This window comes from Pseudophryne corroboree, chromosome 2, assembly GCF_028390025.1.
Source record: "Pseudophryne corroboree isolate aPseCor3 chromosome 2, aPseCor3.hap2, whole genome shotgun sequence".
NCBI classification, from domain to species: Eukaryota; Metazoa; Chordata; class Amphibia; order Anura; family Myobatrachidae; genus Pseudophryne; species Pseudophryne corroboree.
Window position 1 is genome coordinate 964,465,705 of NC_086445.1, and position 22,267 is coordinate 964,487,971.

A 22,267-nucleotide genomic window follows, 5' to 3' on the forward strand; every position below is an offset into this window, starting at 1 on the left:
TTTATTTTCAGGGAGACCTGCTGGCTACAGGCTCCCTGCAGCGTGGGAGTGAGGGGAGAGGAGCAGACCTACTTCTTCTTAGTTAAGGGCTCTGCTTCTCGGCTACTGGACACCATTAGCTCCAGAGGGTTCGATCACTTGGTGCGCCTAGCTGCTTGTTCCCGGAGCCGCGCCGTCACCACCTCACAGAAGCCAGAAGAAAGAAGTCGGGTGAGTATGAGAAGATCAGAAGACTTCAGGACGGCAGAAGACTTCAGTAACGGAAGGTACAGCACAGCGGTATTTACTGGGTGCAGGGCGCTGGGGGGGGGCGCTCTGGGCAGCATGTTACTGGAGTTTTGGGGCTGGCAGAGAGCTTTTCGGTGCCTCGGCACCGTTTCCCGAAACCCCCGCCGGCATTTTTCATTTTTAAATTTGGCGGGCCGAAGCGCGCCGGGAAGGGGGCGGAGCTTCATCCTGCGGCTCACAGGCGCCATCTTCTCCTTCAACACGCGGCTGAAGGGAGACGCTGCCGGGACCTCCACATTCCTCAGACAAGTAACGGGGAGCTATTCAGAAGGGGGGGGGCGCAGTGTGTTGCTTATTATCATTACAAAGCAGCGCTGGGTACATATATCTTTTCTTGGGATATATGGGCGCTGGGGTGTGAGCTGGCATACTCCCTCTGTGTCCTCTATCTGGGCTTTATTGTGGGCCTGTCACCTAACTGGGACGTTCTGTGTGTTGTTGTGTGTCGGTACTACGTGTCGGCATGTCTGAGGCTGAATGTTATTCACCAGAGGAGGTTATTGGGGGAGCGGATGCGGGGCTAGATTTGGGACTGGCGACGCAGCCGACACCTGATTTACTCGCATTGCTCAATACTATAAATTCGAATGTTGCTTCTTTATCAAAGAGGTTAGATAAGTCTGAGTCACAGACGCAGGTGTGGAAAAAGTCCATGGAAGAGGCTTTGTCTCAGGTTCAGACCCTGATTCCGATGTCGATTTCACTGAGGCTGCTTTACATCCACGGTTAGTTAAGAGTATTCAGTACATGATTGTGGCTATAAAAGATGTTTTACACATTTCTGATGAACCTGCGGTACAGGAAACAAGGATTTGCTTGTTCAAGGGAAAAAACCTGAGGTGAAGTTTCCCCCCTCTCATGAAATGAATACTCTTTGTAAAGAGGCTTTGGAGTCGCCGGATAAGAGGTGGCAGATTCCCAAGAGAATTTACATGGCGTATCCTTTCCCCTCTGATGACAGGGAAAAATGGGAGGCGTCTCCAAATGTTGACAAAGCTCTATCTCGTTTCACTAAGAAAGTGGCACCTCCGTCCCCTGACACTGCAGCTCTCAAGGATCCGGCGGATCGCAAGCTGGAGACGTCTCTGAAGTCCATTTTCGCTAATACGGGTGCTTTGCTCAGACCTGCTGTGGCGTCGGTATGGGTGAGTAGTGCTATTGCTAAATGGGCTGAGAATTTAGCTAATGATATGGATACCCTTGATAAAGATAATGTCCTTTTGACTCTCGGTTATATCAAGGACGCTGCAGATTACCTGAAGGATGCGGCGAGGGACGTCTGTCTCTTGGGTTCAAGAACCAATGCCATGTCGATATCAGCCAGGAGGGCGTTGTGGATCCATCAATGGAACGCTGATGCCGACTCCAAGAGGGCTATGGAAGCGTTACCCTTCAAAGGTACTGTCTTGTTTGGGGACGGCTTGGCTGACCTGGTCTCGACCGCGACTGCGGGTAAGTCCTATTTTCTTCCTTATGTTCCCACACAACAGAAAAAGGCACCACATCAGCAAATGCAGTCCTTTCATCAAAATAAATACAGGCGTGGAAAAGGTTCGTCCTTCCTCGCTTCAAAAGTTAGAAGGGGAAGGAAACCTCCTGCAGGCTCAGGCGCCCAGGACCAAAAGTCCTCCCCTGCTGCTACCAAGTCCACCGCATGATGCTGGGGCTTCCCTGGGGGAGTCCGGACCGGTGGGGGGCCGTCTACGAATATTCAGTCAGGTCTGGATTCAATCAGACCTGGATCCTTGGGTCCTAGAGATTGTGTCTCAGGGATACAAACTGGAGTTTCAGGAGATACCCCCTCACCGGTTCTTCATTTCGGCATTACCAGTAGCTCTTCCGGACAGGGAGGTGGTGCTGGCAGCAATTCAAAAATTGTGTCTACAGAGGGTCATTGTTCCCATTCCCTCGTCCCAGCGGGGGGAGGGGTTCTACTCGAGCCTCTTTGTTGTGCCGAAACCAGACGGTTCGGACAGACCAATTCTGAATCTAAAATCCCTCAATCCATACTTGAAAGTTTTAAAGTTCAATATGGAATCCCTTTGAGCGGTAATTGCCAGCCTGGAAGGGGGGGATTTTATGGCGTCAGTCGACATAAAGGATGCCTACTTACATGTCCCGATATATCCTTCGCATCAGGCCTTCCTCAGGTTTGCGATACAGTATTCTCATTACCAATTTCAGACGTTGCCGTTTGGGCTCTCCACGGCTCCGAGGATTTTCACCAAAGTCATGGCGGAAATTATGGTTCTCCTTCGCAAACAAGGGGTTACAATTATCCCGTACTTGGACGATCTCCTGATAAAGGCGAGGTCCAAGGAAAGGTTGATGAGAAGTGTAGATATGTCACTGTCGGTTCTACGACAGCACGGTTGGGTACTCAATTTGCCAAAATCTCAGTTGATTCCGACCACTCGGCTGCCTTTTCTGGGCATGATTCTGGACACGGATTTACAGAAAGTATTTCTTCCAGAAGAAAAGGCTCTGGAACTGCAGGCGATGGTCAGGGAACTTCTGAGGCCGACGAGTGTGTCAATCCATCACTGTACTCGGGTTCTGGGGAAGATGGTTGCGGCGTACGAAGCCATTCCATTTGGCAGGTTTCATGCCCGGGTGTTTCAGTGGGACTTGCTGAGCAAATGGTCCGGGTCTCACCTGCACATGCACCGGAAGATAAGTCTATCTCCCAGAGCCAGAATTTCTCTCCTGTGGTGGCTACAAGATCATCACCTCCTAGGGGGACGCCGGTTCGGTATCCAGGATTGGGTGCTTCTAACAACAGATGCAAGTCTCCAGGGCTGGGGCGCAGTCACCTAAGGAAGAAACTTCCAGGGGAAATGGTCGCTCCAGGAAGCCTGTCTCCACATAAATGTTCTCGAGTTAAGAGCCATTTACAACGGCCTGCTGCAAGCAAGAAGCCTTCTTCAGGGTCGACCTGTCCTGGTACAGTCAGACAACATCACAGCGGTGGCGCATATAAACCGTCAAGGCGGAACAAGGAGCAGAGCGGCAATGGCGGAGGCCACAAGAATCCTTCGCTGGGCGGAACAACACGTGAGCGCCCTGTCAGCAGTCTTCCTACCGGGAGTGGACAACTGGGAAGCAGATTTCCTCAGCAGACACGATCTCTATCCGGGAGAGTGGGCTCTTCACCAAGAGGTATTTGCAGAGGTGACAAAACGTTGGGGAATTCCGTTGATCGACATGATGGCGTCTCGTCTCAACAAGAAGCTCCCGAGGTATTGTTCCAGGTCAAGGGACCCCCAAGCCAGTGCAGTGGACGCCCTGGTGTCTCTGTGGATTTTCCAGTCGGTGTATGTGTTCCCTCCACTTCCTCTCATTCCAAAGGTACTGGGGATCATTCGACGAGCAAGGGTTCAGGCGATTCTCGTCGTTCCAGATTGGCCAAGAAGGGCCTGGTACCCGGATATTCAGGAATTACTGGTGGAAGATCCTTGGCTGCTTCCTCTAAGAGAGGACCTGTTGTTGCAGGGTCCATGCGTGTTTCCAGACTTACCGCGGCTGCGTTTGACGGCATGGAGTTTGAGCGCCAGATCTTAGCTCGTAAGGGTATTCCCAGGGAGGTCATTCCAACTCTCATTAAGGCTAGGAAGGATGTTACGGCGAAGTATTATCACTGTATTTGGAGAAAGTATGTTTCCTGGTGTGAGTCTAAAATGGCTTCTGCGGAAGATTTTCACTTGGGTCGCTTTCTCCACTTTTTACAGGCGGGAGTAGATGCAGGCCTGAAATTGGGTTCCATCAAAGTGCAGATTTCGGCTTTGTCTATCTTCTTTCAAAAAGAGTTAGCTGTCCTCCCAGAGGTTCAGACTTTTGTGAAAGGAGTAATGCATATCAACCCTCCGTTTGTGCCTCCTGTAGCTCCATGGGACCTTGATGTAGTCTTACGGTTTCTCATGTCTTCCTGGTTTGAACCTTTGCATAAGGTTGAGTTGAAATTTCTCACTTGGAAGGTAGTTATGCTATTGGCACTGGCGTCTGCCAGGCGGGTGTCAGAGTTGGCGGCCTTATCTCATAAGAGCCCGTACTTTATTTTTCATTCGGATAGGGCGGAATTGAGGACTCGTCAACAATTTCTGCCAAAGGTGGTTTCTTCATTTCACATTAACCAACCTATTGTGGTCCCGGTGGCTACGGAAGCTGTGGCGATTCCAAAATCTCTGGATGTTGTAAGAGCGTTGAAGATCTACGTCACTAGGACAGCTGTTGCTAGGAAAACTGAGGCGCTGTTTGTCTTGTATGCTTCCAACAAAATTGGTCATCCTGCTTCAAAACAGTCTATTGCACGCTGGATTTGTAGTACGATTCAGCAGGCTCATTCTTCGGCCGGACTACCGGTGCCGAAGTCAGTAAAAGCCCATTCTACCAGGAAAGTGGGCTCATCTTGGGCGGCTGCCCGAGGCGTCTAAGCGTTACAGCTTTGACGAGCAGCTACTTGGTCGGGTTCAAACACTTTTGCTAAGTTCTATAAGTTTGATACCCTGGCCGATGAGGACCTTGCGTTTGCTCAGTCGGTGCTGCAGAGTCGTCCGCACTCTCCCGCCCGTTCTGGAGCTTTGGTATAATCCCCATGGTCCTTTTGGAGTCCCCAGCATCCTCTAGGACGTAAGAGAAAATAGGATTTTGGTACTTACCGGTAAATCCTTTTCTCCTAGTCCGTAGAGGATGCTGGGCGCCCGTCCCAGTGCGGACTATTACTTGCAGTGTTTTCATGCTGGTTAAATTAATTTATACACGGGTTGTGTATTTCTTGTTTCAGCTTGTTGCTGGTGTTAATTCATACTGTTATCTGGTTTAAAGTTACTCCGGTTGTACGGTATGTTTGTGGTGTGGGCTGGTATGTTTGTAGCCCTTAGTTTAAACAAAAATCTTTTCCTCGAAATGTCCGTCTCTCCTGGGCACAGTTCCTATAACTGAGGTCTGGAGGAGGGGCATAGAGGGAGAAGCCAGTTCACACTCAGATTAAGTCTTTTAAGTGTGCCCAAGCTCCTGCGGATTCCGTCTATACCCCATGGTCCTTTTGGAGTCCCCAGCATCCTCTACGGACTAGGAGAAAAGGATTTAACGGTAAGTACCAAAATCCTATTATTCCAGTCAGTTGGAGGATGCCTGTGGTTTTAAATATGCAGTGTCGCTTCCATATTAAGGGGCACCTGTACTAAGCAGTGATAAAAGTGGGGAAGTGAGCAAGTGGAGAAGTTGCCCATGGCAACCAATCAGCATTGACGTAACATTTATAATTTGCCTACTATAAAATTATACAGAGCAGCTGATTGGTTGCCTTGGGCAACTTCTCCACTGGCCCACTTCTCCACTTTTATCACTGCTTAGTACATGTGCCCTTCCAATTGGACGAATATACTACTAGACCCCACTTGACCATTATAAAATTTGGGCCCATTGTAGTGGCCGGCCTTAAAAGAGCAGAGGGGGTAACTATAGCCTACTATGCATTAGGCATCAGATCTGATTCTGCTCTGTGTATCTGGTACTCAACGAGAAAACAAATCCGCAACACACGGAGCAATCTATAGGGAACTGACCCACAGCTGGCACAAAACATGGATCTAATGCCAGTAATAAGAGAATAGATTGTGTGACCGGCAATTACACTTTCTCTTCCTGAACAGTTTCTGGAGTGCTTGTAGTTGGCCCAGAGATGACCAGCAGCCTGAATCATAGGTTGCTCCGTTTGATACTCTACGCCAGCAAACCGGTTATGGGGACCAACACTGGATAGCCGGTACACCCCTGCTTTAAGTGATGACATGAGATTAAGCTAGCTGCAAGTGAATTTGGCCTTTTGGCCCGATACCGCAATGCACATCTCCAAAGAGAGTTTGCTAAAAATCTAATGGGTCCTTAACTACACATGCCATGATTTCCAGCTGGCACATACAGGAGAATAAGAAGGGGAGGGGGAGGGGGGGGGGGGGGTTGGAGAACGATACCAGCAGATCATTCTATGTAGTCTGCTCTTGGAAAATCCCAGTGGTGCCTTTTTGCTGCAACGTACAGTGTCTCGTCTGTTCCGTCTTCTCTAATGTTTAATCCTCTCTTGGCAAGGAAAGAAATTTGAAAACACGGAGATGTTTGGGCAATATCCTCTCCAGGTGAATGGCTTTAAAGACTTGCACGAGTGCCTGGAGGCTGCAATGATCGAGGGAGAGATTGAGTCTTTACACTCGGAGAACTCCAGCAAGTCTGGCCAGGAGGTTAGCCGTCTCTGCAGTTTTATTCTTTGTCCCCTGATCTATATATCTATATACCCATCTGTATATCAGATATGTGGAAGTTTAACGCCTCGATATTTGTGTTTGATTTATATTCTGATCATCTCTCTGGCCCCTCGTCCCTTATAGAGGCGTGCAGTAAAATCTCTGAAGTTGCGGCACCATAATTCTTAGGGATGAGCTCGTGTGAACGTTGCGTCTGCTCCTCCCCGGAAATCCAATGCGGCCTGTGCATCTTTATTGTATTAATGATTTTCTTTTTCTAGCAATGTATGATTTGCACCCTTCCCTTGTTTATTTAAAAAGAGGGGGCACAGCTGATCTAATGTTCACCACGATACAGTCAGGCCTCACCGCACAAGTGTATTCCCTGTTTAATTGGCCGCGCAACTTAACTTGCGTTAATTCTCACTAGGGTTTAACACAGATTTTGTTTACTTTTGGAAAATGAATGGACTTCTGTACTGTTATCCATGGTTGGTTTGCACTTTTTCAGGATGCAGATTGGCGCAGTTTTCTGTAGGAGGGTCCACAGTCCGGTTCTGGGGGATGGGGGTGTTGTCACCGACTGATGCTGGGAAGGGGGCGGGTACAGACTGGCGCAGGGTGCTGTGGAACCACGATCATCTTTTTTTTTTTTTTTTTTTTTTTTTTTAGATTTGTTTTTCCTTTTATTTCTTTTGTGGAATGCATTACTTAAATTATATCAGTTTAGCAAAATATTCAGCGCACCCTGAGCTCCCGTTTTACAGATCAAATTGCAGTCCTCTATTATTCTCCTAAATCACCATTGAAAGTGATGACAAGTTCCGGTAATGAATGGCTTCTCCTTTTTGTAGCACTGGTTTACAGAACTGCCGTCCGTATTAACGTTCGAGCTGTCCAGGTTTGAGTTTAATCAAGCTTTAGGAAGGCCGGAGAAAATCCACAACAAACTGGAGTTCCCGTCATGTTTTTATATGGACAGGTAAGTAAGCACAGCACACAGTATACCTTCTGTATAAGCAGTGCAGTAAGTACAGTAGCATCCCATGCATGCCGGCAGTCTTGGAACTGCGGGAACTAATTGCGTAATCTTCACGGCATAAGTTCATCTCTTGACAGATATAGATGCAAACACTCCACAGCCTAGTGGGTGGAATTTTCCTTTGCACCCCTCACTTTACTGTCCCATTGTTTAGTAATATTGTGCTGAGGAAAGTGGCTGCGTAATGCAGTTTGCTCCAGATCATTGTGATATAGTCCCCTGAATTTATTTTATTCTCTCACAGATATATGCACAAAAACAGGGAAATCACCAGGATAAAACGGGATGAAATCAAAAGACTAAAAGAACACCTTACGGTCTTGCAGCAGCGGTTAGAAAGGTAATAGTATAACGCACTTTATAAACCATACACACAATGCTGCTAAGGTGATGAACTGCGGAATCTCCATACAGGTGGACCTGTGATAATACCGCTTTTATCGTTACCAAGAAATACTTAATACTACTGTAATAGTTAAAATGGTTCTCGGCTTTCGCTGTCAGCTAAGTCCCTTCTACTGTTTAGTGTAGCCAGTTACCATGCTTCCCATTACCCTTCCCTCACCTGCAATGCTTGATAGGCTTGAGAACCATTTTATACTGTACAAGTAACTTATGTTTCTCTGCCTTTTGTATTGTTCCACATTGGCAGGTATTTAAGCTATGGCTCGGGCCCAAAGCGGTTCCCATTGGCGGATGTATTACAATATGCTCTTGAGTTTGCATCTAGCAAACCGGTCTGCACTTCCCCTGTGGAGGATATAGATACAAGTGCCCCACCTAGTGGTTCTGTGGTCACACAAACCATGCAAAGGTAAGTGCCACGTTCCACGGAAATCCGTGGTGCCACGTCCTTTCCTGAGAAAGAAATGCACATTTGTTCTGTTTGTCTGTCTGTGGAAATGATTGGCTTCCCAGATCGTCATACTAATACATGTTAGAGAGAATAGCTAACACATTATATCTCTGCCAGCTATTGTGATCCAGAAGGCATGATGTGTGTTGATTTAGAAAAATGCTTACATTGCTATTATGGATATTGCATTGTATGTGACGTAATACTGATTGGCGCCATATGATTGGTAGAATATAGGGACAAGTGCTGCTGTCTAGGCTATAGTGTCTGAAATGGCGTTTTTGTTTATTATAAATCATTTTAGCACAATGGAACATCAGGGGCCTTCATCATCCACTGAGACACCAGCCAGCCAGCGATCTGTCATTCACAAACCATTCACACAGTCCAGAATCCCTCCTGACTTACCTATGCACCCCGCGCCCCGGCACATTACAGACGAGGAACTCACAGTATTAGAGGGGTGTCTGCATCGCTGGAGGACGGAGGTGGAAACTGATACAAGAGGTACTACCATTAGCTCATACACTATACATTGTTTATTAAAGGTTTCATAGGGAGCAATACAGGTAAAGTTTGTGCATTTGTACATATGCATGTTTGTGTGCTAGTCTTTCTAGTCAGCAGTGTGGGGAGGAGGGATCAGGGGTCAGCTGTACAGGGGAGGATGAATCGGGCATCAGTGTCTAGCTGTGCCAGGAGGAGGGGTCAGTGGAAGCTGTTACAGACTGGCAAACGATGATGATGATGATAATATTATATATTTTTATTGTTATAATAATAATACTACTACTACTAATTATTATTATTATGGTGGGTACACACTATAAGACGTGTTCCATGAGCGATGTCGCCTAGTGTTTCCCCTTCACTGAGCGATATGACGACCATATCGCTCAGTGACGTCACGCTGCGGCTGTGCAGGCAGCTCATGGTCGACAGTGCAAATTGAGCTGCCTCCACTGCTGACAGCGAGGGTCGTTAACGACTCGCTGGGCCGCACATCGATTGGCGGCGGCGGCATACACACATGCTGAGAAAGTGAGTGAACGTCTCTCAGGAAGGGTGAAAATCAGTGACGTTGTTCATTTTCTTGGCAAGTGTGTATGCACCTTTATTATTATTATTATTATTATTATTATTAAATGCTGAATGTTGTGTACATGTTTATGGCGGTCTTGAACTTGTTTCTAAACAATAGTGTCCTTGTAAGAATAAAACACATTGTGTATCCTCAGACCTGCAGGACAGTATAGGTAGAATACACCGGACAATTGAGCTTATGTACTCGGACAAGCTAATGACACAAGTAAGTAAAATACAGTTTATTTAGTATCTTATGTTAGAAAACAAGTCTGTAATGAAACTGTAACTTGAATTTTGCTGGGATTTAGAAGTTACAAGTGAAATGTTTCACCTGTTTGGTATACAGTACATAGCCGCTGTCTGGCTATGTACAGCAGATCTCTGCCATATGATGGGAGAGTGGAAATGAATGTCTCTGATTGGTCAGACACTAACATTAGAAAGAGAAAGCTAAATATTTAGTAAAGGTTGCTTTATGACGCAGACCACAGTACTAATTAATTACTCTGAAAGTGAAAAAAACACTTAAGGAAGTTTGGAAAAATAGCATTGATGACAAGTTTATGAATGCATTATTATAATTTTATTTTTATTAAATCTCTATTTATTAAGGTAGTAGGTATAGGGCCTAATTCAGACCTGATCGCAGCAGTATCATGTTTCTCTAATGGGCAAAACCATGTGCACTGCAGGTGGGGCAGATATAACATTTGCAGAGAGAGTTAGATTTGGGTGGGTTATTTTGTTTCTGTGCAGGGTAAATACTGGCTGCTGTATTTCTACACTACAATTTAGATTTCAGTTTGAACACACCGCACCCAAATCTAACTCTCTCTGCACATGTTACATCTGCCCCACCTGCAGTGCACATAGGTCATTCCAAGTTGATCGCTAGCTGCCGTTGTTCGCAGCGCAGCGATCAGGCTAAAATCGGTATTTCTGCGCATGCGTATGCACCGCAATGCCTACGTGCGACGTACAGGTACTAAGGTATATGGTGTTTTGCACAGGTTCTACCGAAGTTTTCAGTCGCACTGACGGCCGCAAGAAGATTGATAGGAAGGGGGCGTTTCTGGGTGTCAACTGACCGTTTTCAGGGAGTGTTTGCAAAAACGCAGGCGTGTCTGGAAAAAACGCAGGCGTGGCTGGGCGTTCGCTGGGCGGGTGTATAATGTCAAATCCGTACATGAATAGGCTGAAGTGATCGCAAGCGCTGAGTAGGTTCAGAGCTACTCAGAAGCTGCACAAACTGTTTTTACAGAGCTCGGCTGCACATGCGTTCGCACTTCTGCTAAGCTAAAATACACTCCCCAATGGGCGGCGGCATAGCGTTTGCACGGTTGCTAAAACTAGCTAGCGAGCGATCAACTCGGAATGACCCCCATGGTTTTGGCCATTAGAGAAAAATGCTGCTGCTGCTGCGATTATGTCTGAATTAGGCCCATAGAAAAGACTGTTTCAAAGAAGATGTAAACACATGTCAAAAGAAATCCGTAAGAGACAAGAGCATGTTACGTTTGGCTCGAAAAATTAAATTACACATAATAATAAAATTATAATAACAACAAAAATGATCTATATAGCGCAGCTATTTGCAGAGAATATTTCAGGAGCTCACATCAGTCCCTGAGCCACTGAAGCTTTGCCTACACTCTCATACACTTGGGTTATTTATTTATGTTCTTTTGTCAAGAGCCGATTACTGTACCTTGCCAGTATGTTTTTGGAGTACTGGAGAAAACCCAGGCCGATACAAAGAGAACATACAGACAGAGAGGGGAAATTCGCTTTCCCACTGCTAATTGATCCCTTATTCTATTAGCCGGTAGTATCGGGGATATTTTTTTTTTCCACCTGACCAGTGGTAGGAAAGAAAACCCCAATAACGGACTCGTTTTCGCAAACGCAAAAACACATTGCAGAACTTATCCCGGATGTGTTTGGCATGAAAACGGGACTCCATTGAATTGCCAACCACCTTTTGTATCTGTTGACCTATTGACTATCGACCATGTGGTGTGGACCTATTCACTGTAGACTTTCTGACTACCTATCTGTTTATCCACACCCGCAATTACTACGTACCGTTTACAGTATACGTATCAGTAGATTAAAGTGTGTTGTCCACCTGTTTGGTACATCAGTGTAAAGGTGGGTACACACTATTAGATATATCTGCAGATCAATTGATCTGCAGATATATCTATGTACGGATCGGGCAGTGTGCTGTGCATACACACAGCCCGATCCGTCGGGGGACTGACGTCATGAACTGGGCGGGCGGGCGCGAGCGCCCGCCCAGTTCACCTGTCAATCACCGCCGGCCGCCGCAGCATGTGTACGGGCGGCCGGACGACCGCCCCGTACACACACAGCGACGGGCCAATATATCGTTGGATATATTGGCTGTCGGCTGTGCTGCGCGGCCGACGCGATAAGTCTGTGAACGACGGAGTTCACAGACGTATCGCCCGTACACACTGGCCGACGGTCCCGCGATGTATCGGCCGTTCAAGAGAACGGCCGATACATCGACCAGTGTGTACGGGCCTTAAGCCACAGCCGCTGTTCTCTCTGCAGCTGTCCCACTACTACACTGCCCGGTTATTGCATTATGTAGGACAAATGATATACACATTCCAAGTCTACAATGCTTGTATTGTGTGTAAACAAAATGAGTCATTCCTTAGCCATGAACACAAATGACTATGTTAGCACTGTATTATATTTGTTTGGGTTGGCAGATACAATTTAGAGGTTATTATTCTACCTCTCTGAGGGGTCTATTTACTAAGCCTTGGATGGAGATAAAGTGGACCGAGATAAAGTACCAGCCAATCAGCTCCTAACTGCCGTGTCACAGATTCGGTTTGAAAAATGACAATTAGGAGCGGATTGGCTGGTACTTTATCTCCATCCACTTTTTCCCCATCCAGGGCTTAGTAAATTAAACCCTGTGGTTGGATGTACTAAAGGGAAAATGCGGTAAAACCTCCATTTTACCGCATTCTCATATGTACTAATCCTCGACCGCCGTGTTTTTTCGCCCCATAGGGTATCGCCATCTTTTTATGGCGATAACCTATAGAAGCCTATGGCATTCTTATCGCCGCATCCCGCTGCCACCCCACGCTGCTCACGACGACACCCCTCCCCCCCGGTATACCTCTGTTGACTGTGAGCTGCTGCTGGTGCGGCCCCCCTCCTCCCTCGCAGCACAGCCTTGTCTCCTTCCGGCTTCAGGGGGGAGGAGGAGGATCACGGGGACTCCCTGCACACATCACCTCCCGGGTCTGGGAGGTGACGGAGACCCCGGCTGACCCCCGCAGACATCATCGCGGGGGCCTCCTATACCGCATTGCGATAGTAATCGCATATGTTAGTACATATGCGATTAGTATCGCTGCGGTGGGCGGCGATGAGTAATAGTAAATCCCGCCCTGTGTCTCTTGTGTCTTAGGCCCTGCTCATAGAACCACAGAGTGATCACAATTTGTAAAGATGCGGATTATTAATCCCTATGTGTATTGTCACTTCTTCTCATTCGTCTCATTGTTCTCATTGTTATAATGAACAAACCAAAATGTTTAACTTGAATTAATCATCAAGAGAACGGATGGAAGAGAAGGTTACGCATTGGGATCAGTTATTATTTTTACACTAGTAGAAGCTGTGAGAACCACATCTTGCGGTCATCCTAAGGCCGTAGTTGTTGACTCTCGAGGAATGTCTGGGAGACTCCCAATTTTCAGAGCGTTCTCCAGGGCAGAGTGGGCCCCTGACTTCCCGAGAAGTTTGCATACTGTAGCATCAGTGGTGGGATTTACTGCAAATGGCATCATCGTGGTCCAGCTGTGTATTTATGATAATCGTGGCATTGTGAGCCGAGGGGTGGGGGCCATTGGGACATGAATTCTGTTGACATATCCCCAAACATGACACCTGGGTCTGTTAGAAGGGAGGTCTGAAATTGGGTAGTGGAGGCGGTCATTTTAGTGGGCTATGGGGGACATTTACTAAGCAGTGATAAGAGCAGAGAAGTGAGCCAGTGGAGAATATGCCCCATCAACCAATCAGCAGCTCTGTGTAATTTTATAGTATGCAAATTATAAATGTTACTTCAGTGCTGATTGGTTGCCATGGGCAACTTCTCCACTGGCTCACTTATCCGCTCTTATCACTGCTTAGTAAATGTCCCCCAAAGTCCATAATCATGAGAGTTCCTCTTCATCAGTGGGGGGTTATTGGCATTGCTTAGACGCAGAGTGGTGGTATTGGCGTCGACAGCTGTGTTCTCAGGAATACGGTGCCTCTCTTTGTACATAATTATTGTTTTTTGTTTTTTTTAAAGCAAAAAGATCACTAAAAATTAAACACTTTGCTTTCTTTTCAGGTTCCGTACAAGTTACATGCTGTATTAGTGCACGAAGGCCAGGCAAATGCGGGTCATTACTGGGCATATATATTTGATCACAATGAGAAGAGGTGGATGAAATATAATGATATATCTGTGACAAAATCTTCCTGGGAGGAGCTGGAGCGCGATTCCTTTGGGGGGTACAGAAATGCCAGTGCCTACTGCCTGATGTATATAAACGGCGGCGAGCAGCATTTAATACAAGGTAATACTGACCGGCAAGGATATTGCAACTAGAATTTGTTTGAAAAAGCTTCGCTCCAGACAGCCAGACAGTGGAGGTGGCCATTTTGTATTCTCAACCATCAGTCTTCATTGGACCATCTTGGTCCCATTCTTCTTGGACCTCTCAGCACGTAGAATTGCAGAGTCTACTGTGAGCATAAGTCAGGGTGGGGGGGGGCCGAGCAAGCAGCGGCCAGTGAGTGATCACGTCTCTAATATTTATGCGGAAGGGGGGGGGGGGGGTGCAGAGTAGCCGGCTGTGGGTGGGTAGGGGCAGTTCAGAAGTGCCGGAACCTCTGTCAGGGGAGTGCTCAATGTTGCGGTCACACGGAGCATGGCCAGACTTTTTATTTTTTTTTCTCTGCCACTCTCTCCCTGATCTCTTCTGGTTGACCGGTGCACATGAGGAGGGCAGAGAGATCAAGGAAAAGGCAGGAACACAGCAACAAGCCTACTTACGCCATCCTGAGATGGCAAATTAATGCAGAGAAGCGAAACTGAAAGCTGAGCTTTCTGTGCTTCTGTGAATCTCGTTCTCCATACTACTGTATGGGGAAGCGATCTCTACACTAATCAGGGGCTTCTGAGATTTTTCCACAGTAACCCCTTCTGTAAATGGGACGAAGCAGGGAAATGCCCTGTTACCACTGATAAAGGGCTAGTCACTGCTACATGAAGAGATCACCTAAACGTAAAATGGAGCACATGTCGACTTCAGGAAGAAGTCAGCTAGTGCACCTCCGCTAACGATTGCTGACAGTGCGGTATCGCTAGTGGACTCCTTCAAGTTCCTGGGGACCACAATCTCCCAGGACCTTAATTGGGTATCCAATGCTGATGCCACTGTCGGGAAAGCGCAGCAGAGGTTGTCCTTCCTCAGGCAACTAAGGAAGTTCAACATCCCACAGAAGCTTCTGCTCCTCTTCTACTCTGCGATTGTGGAGTCGGTACTGGGCTCCTCGATACTGGTATGGTACGGCTCCGCCAGCACGAGGGACAGATGCAGGCTCCAAAAGGTGGTCAGAACCGCAGAGAAGGTCATCGGGGCCTACCTTCCCTCAGTCCAGGACCTGTCACTGTCCAGAGCTAAAAAGTGGGCAACGAAAATAGTAAAGAACCAGCCACACCCCGGTCACAACATGTTTAACTTGCTTCCTTCAGGCAGGAGTTACAGGGCCATCCCCGCCGGGTCCACCAGAAGCCTCAAAAGTTTCTTTCCCCAAGCGGTCCGCCTGTTGAACTCCTGAACATTGACTGACTAGACGTACATGTAACTCACTTATGTCCCTACCGTATACCTACCGTAGTCTGCCTGACCTTTACTTGCCCCCCTCCCTCCCAATCTGCTTATCTGTTACCTACTTGGCTGTTGTATAGCAAACTGAAGACAAATTCCTAGTATACGCAAGTATACCTGGCCAATAAAGCGGATTGTGTGACATTCACAGCTGTGTTAAGAGCACCTCAGATGAACCACCTGACAGTCGTTGGTAGTTCATCTGTTGGTGTGCATGGACAGATATAACTACTTATGAAGAAAAGCTTGCCTGACATACAGAGTGGGAGATGTATCAACGCTTTGAAAGAGAGAAAGGGTGAAGAATGATAAACTACCAACCAATCAGCTCCTAACTGTAATTTTTCAAATACAGCCTGTAACATGGCAGTTAGGAGCTGATTGGTTGGTACTGTATCTCTCTCCAAGACTTGATGTACTGTTTCTCCCCCATTATCTGCTCTGTCCACAACCTCTACGCAATGTGAAAGTATGGGGTTGATGTATCAAGCGGTGAAAAGAAATGCCTTCGGACAACTTCTCCACTAGTCCCCTTCTCCACTCTTTTCACTGCTTAAAACATCAACCCCTATGGCTGGTATGAGTACGTGGTGTCCTTGGAGTAAATGCCCTTTATAGAATATACGTAACGCCACAGGATGGAATATCTCCATTGTTGTTGTTCTGTGTAGTATGCAGTTATCCTGACTCTGGCATAATCACCCAGCCCTGACTGCAGGAAGTTTAGCGGCCATTTTTCATGTTGTCTCCCCACTGCGCAGCCTATATAGAGACTTATTAGACCCTTAGGGCGAGGCAGAATTATCGGGAGGGCTTTCTGATGTCTCAGCACAAACCACATGCCGTGAGATGGATGTTCTCCCTCGGCTGGAATCCATTGAAACGTTAATAATAGGGCAATCACATTTTAATAAGTCTTTCTTTAGTTTCATTAGGGGCTTATAGATTTTCACTCTTAACACCTTAATGATCAGAATATTAATGACCATCTGAATTTGATCAGGTTCGACCATTTTCCAGTAAGAATGACTCATTCTTAGATACACGGTGGCAAGGCATTAAGTAGTGAAAGCTCCATTAAATTTGAATTGGTTCAATATAAAAGATTTTAAACTGTAGAAGTTCCATTACACAACGAGCCACTTTTTTTTATAAAAAAAAAAAAAAAAAAAAGGAATACCTCACACTCAGCTTGCTAATGTATATGCAATTGTCATATGTCCCAGGTTCTGTCATATTAGGACGATTTTACACGTATGTGCACTTGTTTTGGGGTTATTTGGAGTTTACTTTGTTGCTGGGATTTTCTTTTTCATTTTAATGACCCCACAGATTTGTATGTCCGTTTTTGGTTTTGGGGTTAGTGGTGTAAAATATCTGCATAATTCCAGAGGAATATGACAAGGAGACCGGGCAAGTACTTAGTGGGATGGACACCTTACCCCCTGATCTAAAGGAATTTGTCAAGGAAGACAATAGGCGGTTTGAGAAAGAAATCGAAGAATGGGACAAGGAACAGCTCAGGAAAGCGGAACAAGAGAAGATGCTGATTTCTCAGAAAACGTTGAAGCCAGCTCCAACATCAGCTCCTGGTATATTATATATTCTATTATTTCATTTCGATCCATATCCGCCTTTTTTTATTTATTTTTTTAATCATCTTTGTGTTTGGGGCAAAAATTTGTCTTCTCCTTAAGTGCGGACAGGCATCCTCCGTCTCCCTCCTCTGCACCTGTATATCTCATACACCCTGTGTGCAGACAATCATACTCCAACTCCCACCTCTGCATCCATATATCTCATAGACCCTGTGTGCGGACAGTCATACTCCCGTCTCTGCATCCGTATATCTCATACACCCTGTGTGAGGACAGTCATATTCCTGCTCCTGCCTCAGCGTCCCTATATCTCATACACCCTGTGTGCGGCAGTCATACTCCACCTCCCGCCTCTGCATCTATGTATCTCATACACCCTGTGTGCGGACAGTCACACTCCACCTCCTGCCTCTGCATCCGTGTATCTCATACACCCTGTGTGCGGCAGTCATACTCCACCTCCCGCCTCTGCATCTATGTATCTCATACACCCTGTGTGCGGACAGTCACACTCCACCTCCTGCCTCTGCATCCGTGTATCTCATACACCCTGTGTGCGGACAGTCACACTCCACCTCCCGCCTCTGCATCTGTGTATCTCATACACCCTGTGTGTGGACAGTCATACTCCTGCCTCTGCATCCGTGTATCTCATACACCCTGTGTGCGGACAGTCATACTCCCGTCTCTGCATCCGTGTATCTCATACACCCTGTGTGCGGACAGTCATACTCCTGCCTCTGCATCCGTGTATCTCATACACCCTGTGTGCGGACAGTCATACTCCACCTCCCGCCTCTGCATCCGTGTATCTCATACACCCTGTGTGCGGACAGTCATATTCCTGCTCCTGCCTCAGCGTCCCTATATCTTATACACCCTGTGTGCGGACAGTCATACTCCACCTCCCGCCTCTGCATCCATGTATCTCATACACCCTGTGTGCGGACAGTCATACTCCACCTCCCGCCTCTGCATCCGTATATCTCATACACCCTGTGTCTGGACAGTCATACTCCTGCCTCTGCATCCGTGTATCTCATACACCCTGTGTGCGGACAGTCATACTCCACCTCCCGCCTCTGCATCTATGTATCTCATACACCCTGTGTGTGGGCAGTCATACTCCTGCCTCAGCGTCCGTATATCTCATACACCCTGTGTGCACATAGTCATACTCCACCTCCCGCCTCTGCATCTATGTATCTCATACACCCTGTGTGTGGACAGTCATACTCCCGTCTCTGCATCCGTATATCTCATACACCCTGTGTGAGGACAGTCATATTCCTGCTCCTGCCTCAGCGTCCCTATATCTCATACACCCTGTGTGCGGCAGTCATACTCCACGTCCCGCCTCTGCATCTATGTATCTCATACACCCTGTGTGTGGACAGTCATACTCCACCTCCCGCCTCTGCATCTATGTATCTCATACACCCTGTGTGCGGACAGTCACACTCCACCTCCTGCCTCTGCATCCGTGTATCTCATACACCCTGTGTGCGGACAGTCACACTCCACCTCCCGCCTCTGCATCTGTGTATCTCATACACCCTGTGTGTGGACAGTCATACTCCTGCCTCTGCATCTGTGTATCTCATACACCCTGTGTGTGGACAGTCATACTCCTGCCTCTGCATCCGTGTATCTCATACACCCTGTGTGCGGACAGTCATACTCCACCTCCCGCCTCTGCATCCGTGTATCTCCTACACCCTGTGTGCGGACAGTCATATTCCTGCTCCTGCCTCAGCGTCCCTATATCTTATACACCCTGTGTGCGGACAGTCATACTCCACCTCCCGCCTCTGCATCCGTATATCTCATACACCCTGTGTCTGGACAGTCATACTCCTGCCTCTGCATCCGTGTATCTCATACACCCTGTGTGCGGACAGTCATACTCCACCTCCCGCCTCTGCATCTATGTATCTCATACACCCTGTGTGTGGGCAGTCATACTCCTGCCTCAGCGTCCGTATATCTCATACACCCTGTGTGCGGACAGGCATACCCCAGCTCCTCCCTCCAACCACCATCCCCCTCTTAATTAGGTGTAATTAATGGCAGTGTCATCTGTGAATTGCCCACTACACTTAGTACTATAACAACCCACCTATACTGCAATAGACCACAGTGCCTCAGCCTGTGTGTGCACTTGCAGTACATTCCTAACATGTTCCCATTGTTTACCGATCATGTCTTAAAGTGCTGGGTATTGACCAATGTGCAGGAGCATTGTGTATGGTAATAGGTGGCTACTCCTGAGGTTGATCTCAGTGGGCCAGGTCATTAGTACAAAGTAATGGAGGCTTTGAGACAAACTGTTATAATAAAGGTGGAAGTAAAGTCCTTTGGATCGAGTTGGTTCTTTGCTCAATGTAAAAGCCTCTCCATCAGTTAAGTGAAGTTTAAACCCAACCTATTTCCTCGGAGATCCCTTCAGTTGGAACTTCTCAGTTTCCACTTCATTTCCTGATTAACAATTAACAAGTAATTCAGCCCACTTCTGTGCGATAGTAAATTGTGTTGAACGTTTGAGATCAAGGCACCATGAAGTGGGTAGAAGGGGTCATGTTGGGGGTCTGACTGTGGCCTCCATCACCCACCGATGCATGTCCTTTGCATTTCTTCACTAATTCTGCACAATTTTCAGTTCAGAGCAGTGATGGGTCGCAATACTAACCGTAGCACTCTAATGGGGGGGCACAAGGTGAAATGAGCAATGCTGAGGTTGCAATGCATTACCACAACAAGAGTTCAAACGACACATTGCGTCAAATTGAAGGACCCTCCTATGGTTGCCAGTAGTCAACAGGTGCTCTGGAACTGGTGTATTGTCAGTCCCCGCCCCCCTTCCTCCATCCATAATGCTTTTGTTCCTTTTGTTGAGTATCCGACACTTACCACAGCTGTGATATTTGTCTACATCTGCACAGCTCCACTTAAAGATCCTGAATACATGGAGCAGCCGACAAAAACGGATCTCCCCATGGAGGTGAAGGAAGAAACCACTAGTGCAATCACCCAGGCGGTCACGGAGTCTGAAGATAAGGGTCCAGAGGCGGTCCTGCATATGGTGAGAGCATCATTAATACTTTCATTGGTAGTGTCACAGGGATGGATGTTGGTCAGCTGCATTTTGTCTACTAGAGACACTGCAGTATGCCTTATCCAGGACTCTACTTAAGCTGATGGCGCAAAGGGAAAGGAGGAGGGTAAAGCCTTATTTACCAGATCCGCCTGTTCCATCGTCTACTTTGGGAAAATACTTGTACAGTTGTTTCCTTGTACACTACTGAAACTCTGCTTTCTCAGCTACCTAACTGTGCGGCCTACTGTGAACCTTCCTTGGTAAATGACTGCCAGCTCATATGTATCCAGTATATAATATACTGTAACAACGATGCAGTCATTCTATCTTCTGTGAGCATGTAGTGCGATAGTCTGCACACGAAATGTCACAGGCCGCCCCAGTAGGTTACAGTATATCAAAATATCCTGCCGTTAAAAGCGTATAGTCTCGCAGTTTCTGTCTAAATATAGTTTGCATCAATTTTTAGAGAATCATTAATATGGGTTATAGCCATTAAATGGAACCCGGTCTCTAGGTCGACAGGGTTTCTATGTCGACTGGGTCTCTAGATCTACAGGTGAAAAGGTCGACATCAGTTTTTCACAATTTTTTTTATTTTTTTGAACCTTTTCATACTTAATGATCCACGCGGACTATGATTGGAACGGTAATCTGCCCGAAGCTTAGCCATGCGAGGGCATTGGGGTTCCCGGTCACTCTACCAAGAAAACGACACCAAAAAAAACATTAAAAACTCATGTCGACCTTTTGACCTGTCGACCTAGACCCTGTCGGCCTAGTTACTGTCGACCAATAGTTGTCGACCTAGTTACTATTACTATCTACCTTCCATACTACACCCCCATTAAATATGTCTGTGTAAAAATGTGCTTTTTAATTTGTGGATTTTACCTCCTCAGGTAAGTTGTCACCTTTGGCATATGTTAATGGGTGAAATGAAGAATGGTTTGTTCTCAGTGAAGAAGCTGCATATTCAGGAAATACCACTATTATATCCTCTAAATACTTACTGAATAAAGATATATCTATATAATGCTTTACTACACTTCATTTGACAGTAAAAGAAATTCAATTATATAAAGTTAGTAAAAAATAAAAAAAAAAACACAAACAGAATGAAGTTCAGCTGTTAATAAATCCAAATAGAAATGTAATATCTGAAAATCTGTGTGAATCTTGCGTTTCATTCAGAGTCATTGATTTGCTAGAAATCTATTGTACCATGGGATGGGGTGCGGCTCTGATTATGTTACTGTAGCTAACTGTGTATTCCCACAATCTCTCTCTCTGCAGCCCACTGATAACACCCTAGTCCCATCAGCTCCCAGCCAGCGTGTTGTGGAGGTGGCGATCCCTCACGTAGGGACTTTTATTATTGAGTCAGAGGAGGGGGGTTATGACGATGAGGTACAATTTTTATTTTGCTGCTCAGCGCCCCTTTGTGCCATCTCTCCCCTATCCCCTGGCGCTTCTGTTTTGCTGCCTGACACACTTGTTCCACTGTGGCATGCCAATCCAACTAATACAGCACTTTTTCTGTATGCGATTCATCCAGGCATTGCTCATACGGGTGCCAGAACTAAGATTTTATGCATGTTTCATGGTGAAAGGAGACTCCTGATTCCGCTTGAAGATTATTCTTCATACTAATTTCCTTTTTTTTTTTTTATGTCATATTAAATTCTGATGGACTTATAGCACTGCCTATAGAATACACAATAACCAATATCAATCAGTTTGTTTTTCGTTCTCCTTTATATCTGTTTGGAGTATGTGGTCTTCATTTTTTTGACATCTGATACAAGGACAAACTGCATAAGTAGATATACCCTAGGTGGTCCTGTTGAATGGTGGAAGTGCTTTAATAGGGTTGAGTTCGATATGCCGGTGGTCAAAATCCTGACCGCGGCATCCCGACGCTGAGAATCCCGACAGGGGCAAGGTAAGTATATTTACCTTTCACCAATGCCCCACCTAACCCTCCCTTCCCCCAGCCTAAACCTTGAACTCTTGTTACGAAAATTGCACCTTCTGAACATGTTATGTAGGCATTTAAATGATGGAGATAACATTTTATTTGGCACCATGGGGGAAGATTAATCAAAGCTTGAGGGAGGAA

General features: G+C 46.6%; 1 protein-coding gene across 4 annotated transcripts in view; it reads left to right on the forward strand.

The window, feature by feature from the left end:
* The window catches only part of USP25 (ubiquitin specific peptidase 25), a 225,733-nt gene that overhangs the window by 159,905 nt on the left and 43,561 nt on the right, over positions 1-22,267 (forward strand). For 2 of the 4 annotated variants that reach the window (XM_063956354.1, XM_063956355.1), the window contains 10 exons: positions 6,376-6,524; positions 7,382-7,509; positions 7,814-7,909; positions 8,222-8,383; positions 8,730-8,932; positions 9,664-9,734; positions 13,905-14,133; positions 16,842-17,042; positions 19,991-20,130; positions 21,442-21,555. In XM_063956354.1, coding sequence (XP_063812424.1) covers positions 6,376-6,524; positions 7,382-7,509; positions 7,814-7,909; positions 8,222-8,383; positions 8,730-8,932; positions 9,664-9,734; positions 13,905-14,133; positions 16,842-17,042; positions 19,991-20,130; positions 21,442-21,555 — 1,493 coding nt within the window. The remainder of the gene's footprint in view (positions 1-6,375; positions 6,525-7,381; positions 7,510-7,813; positions 7,910-8,221; positions 8,384-8,729; positions 8,933-9,663; positions 9,735-13,904; positions 14,134-16,841; positions 17,043-19,990; positions 20,131-21,441; positions 21,556-22,267) is intronic. The other 2 variants (XM_063956356.1, XM_063956357.1) reach the window with 1 other exon arrangement.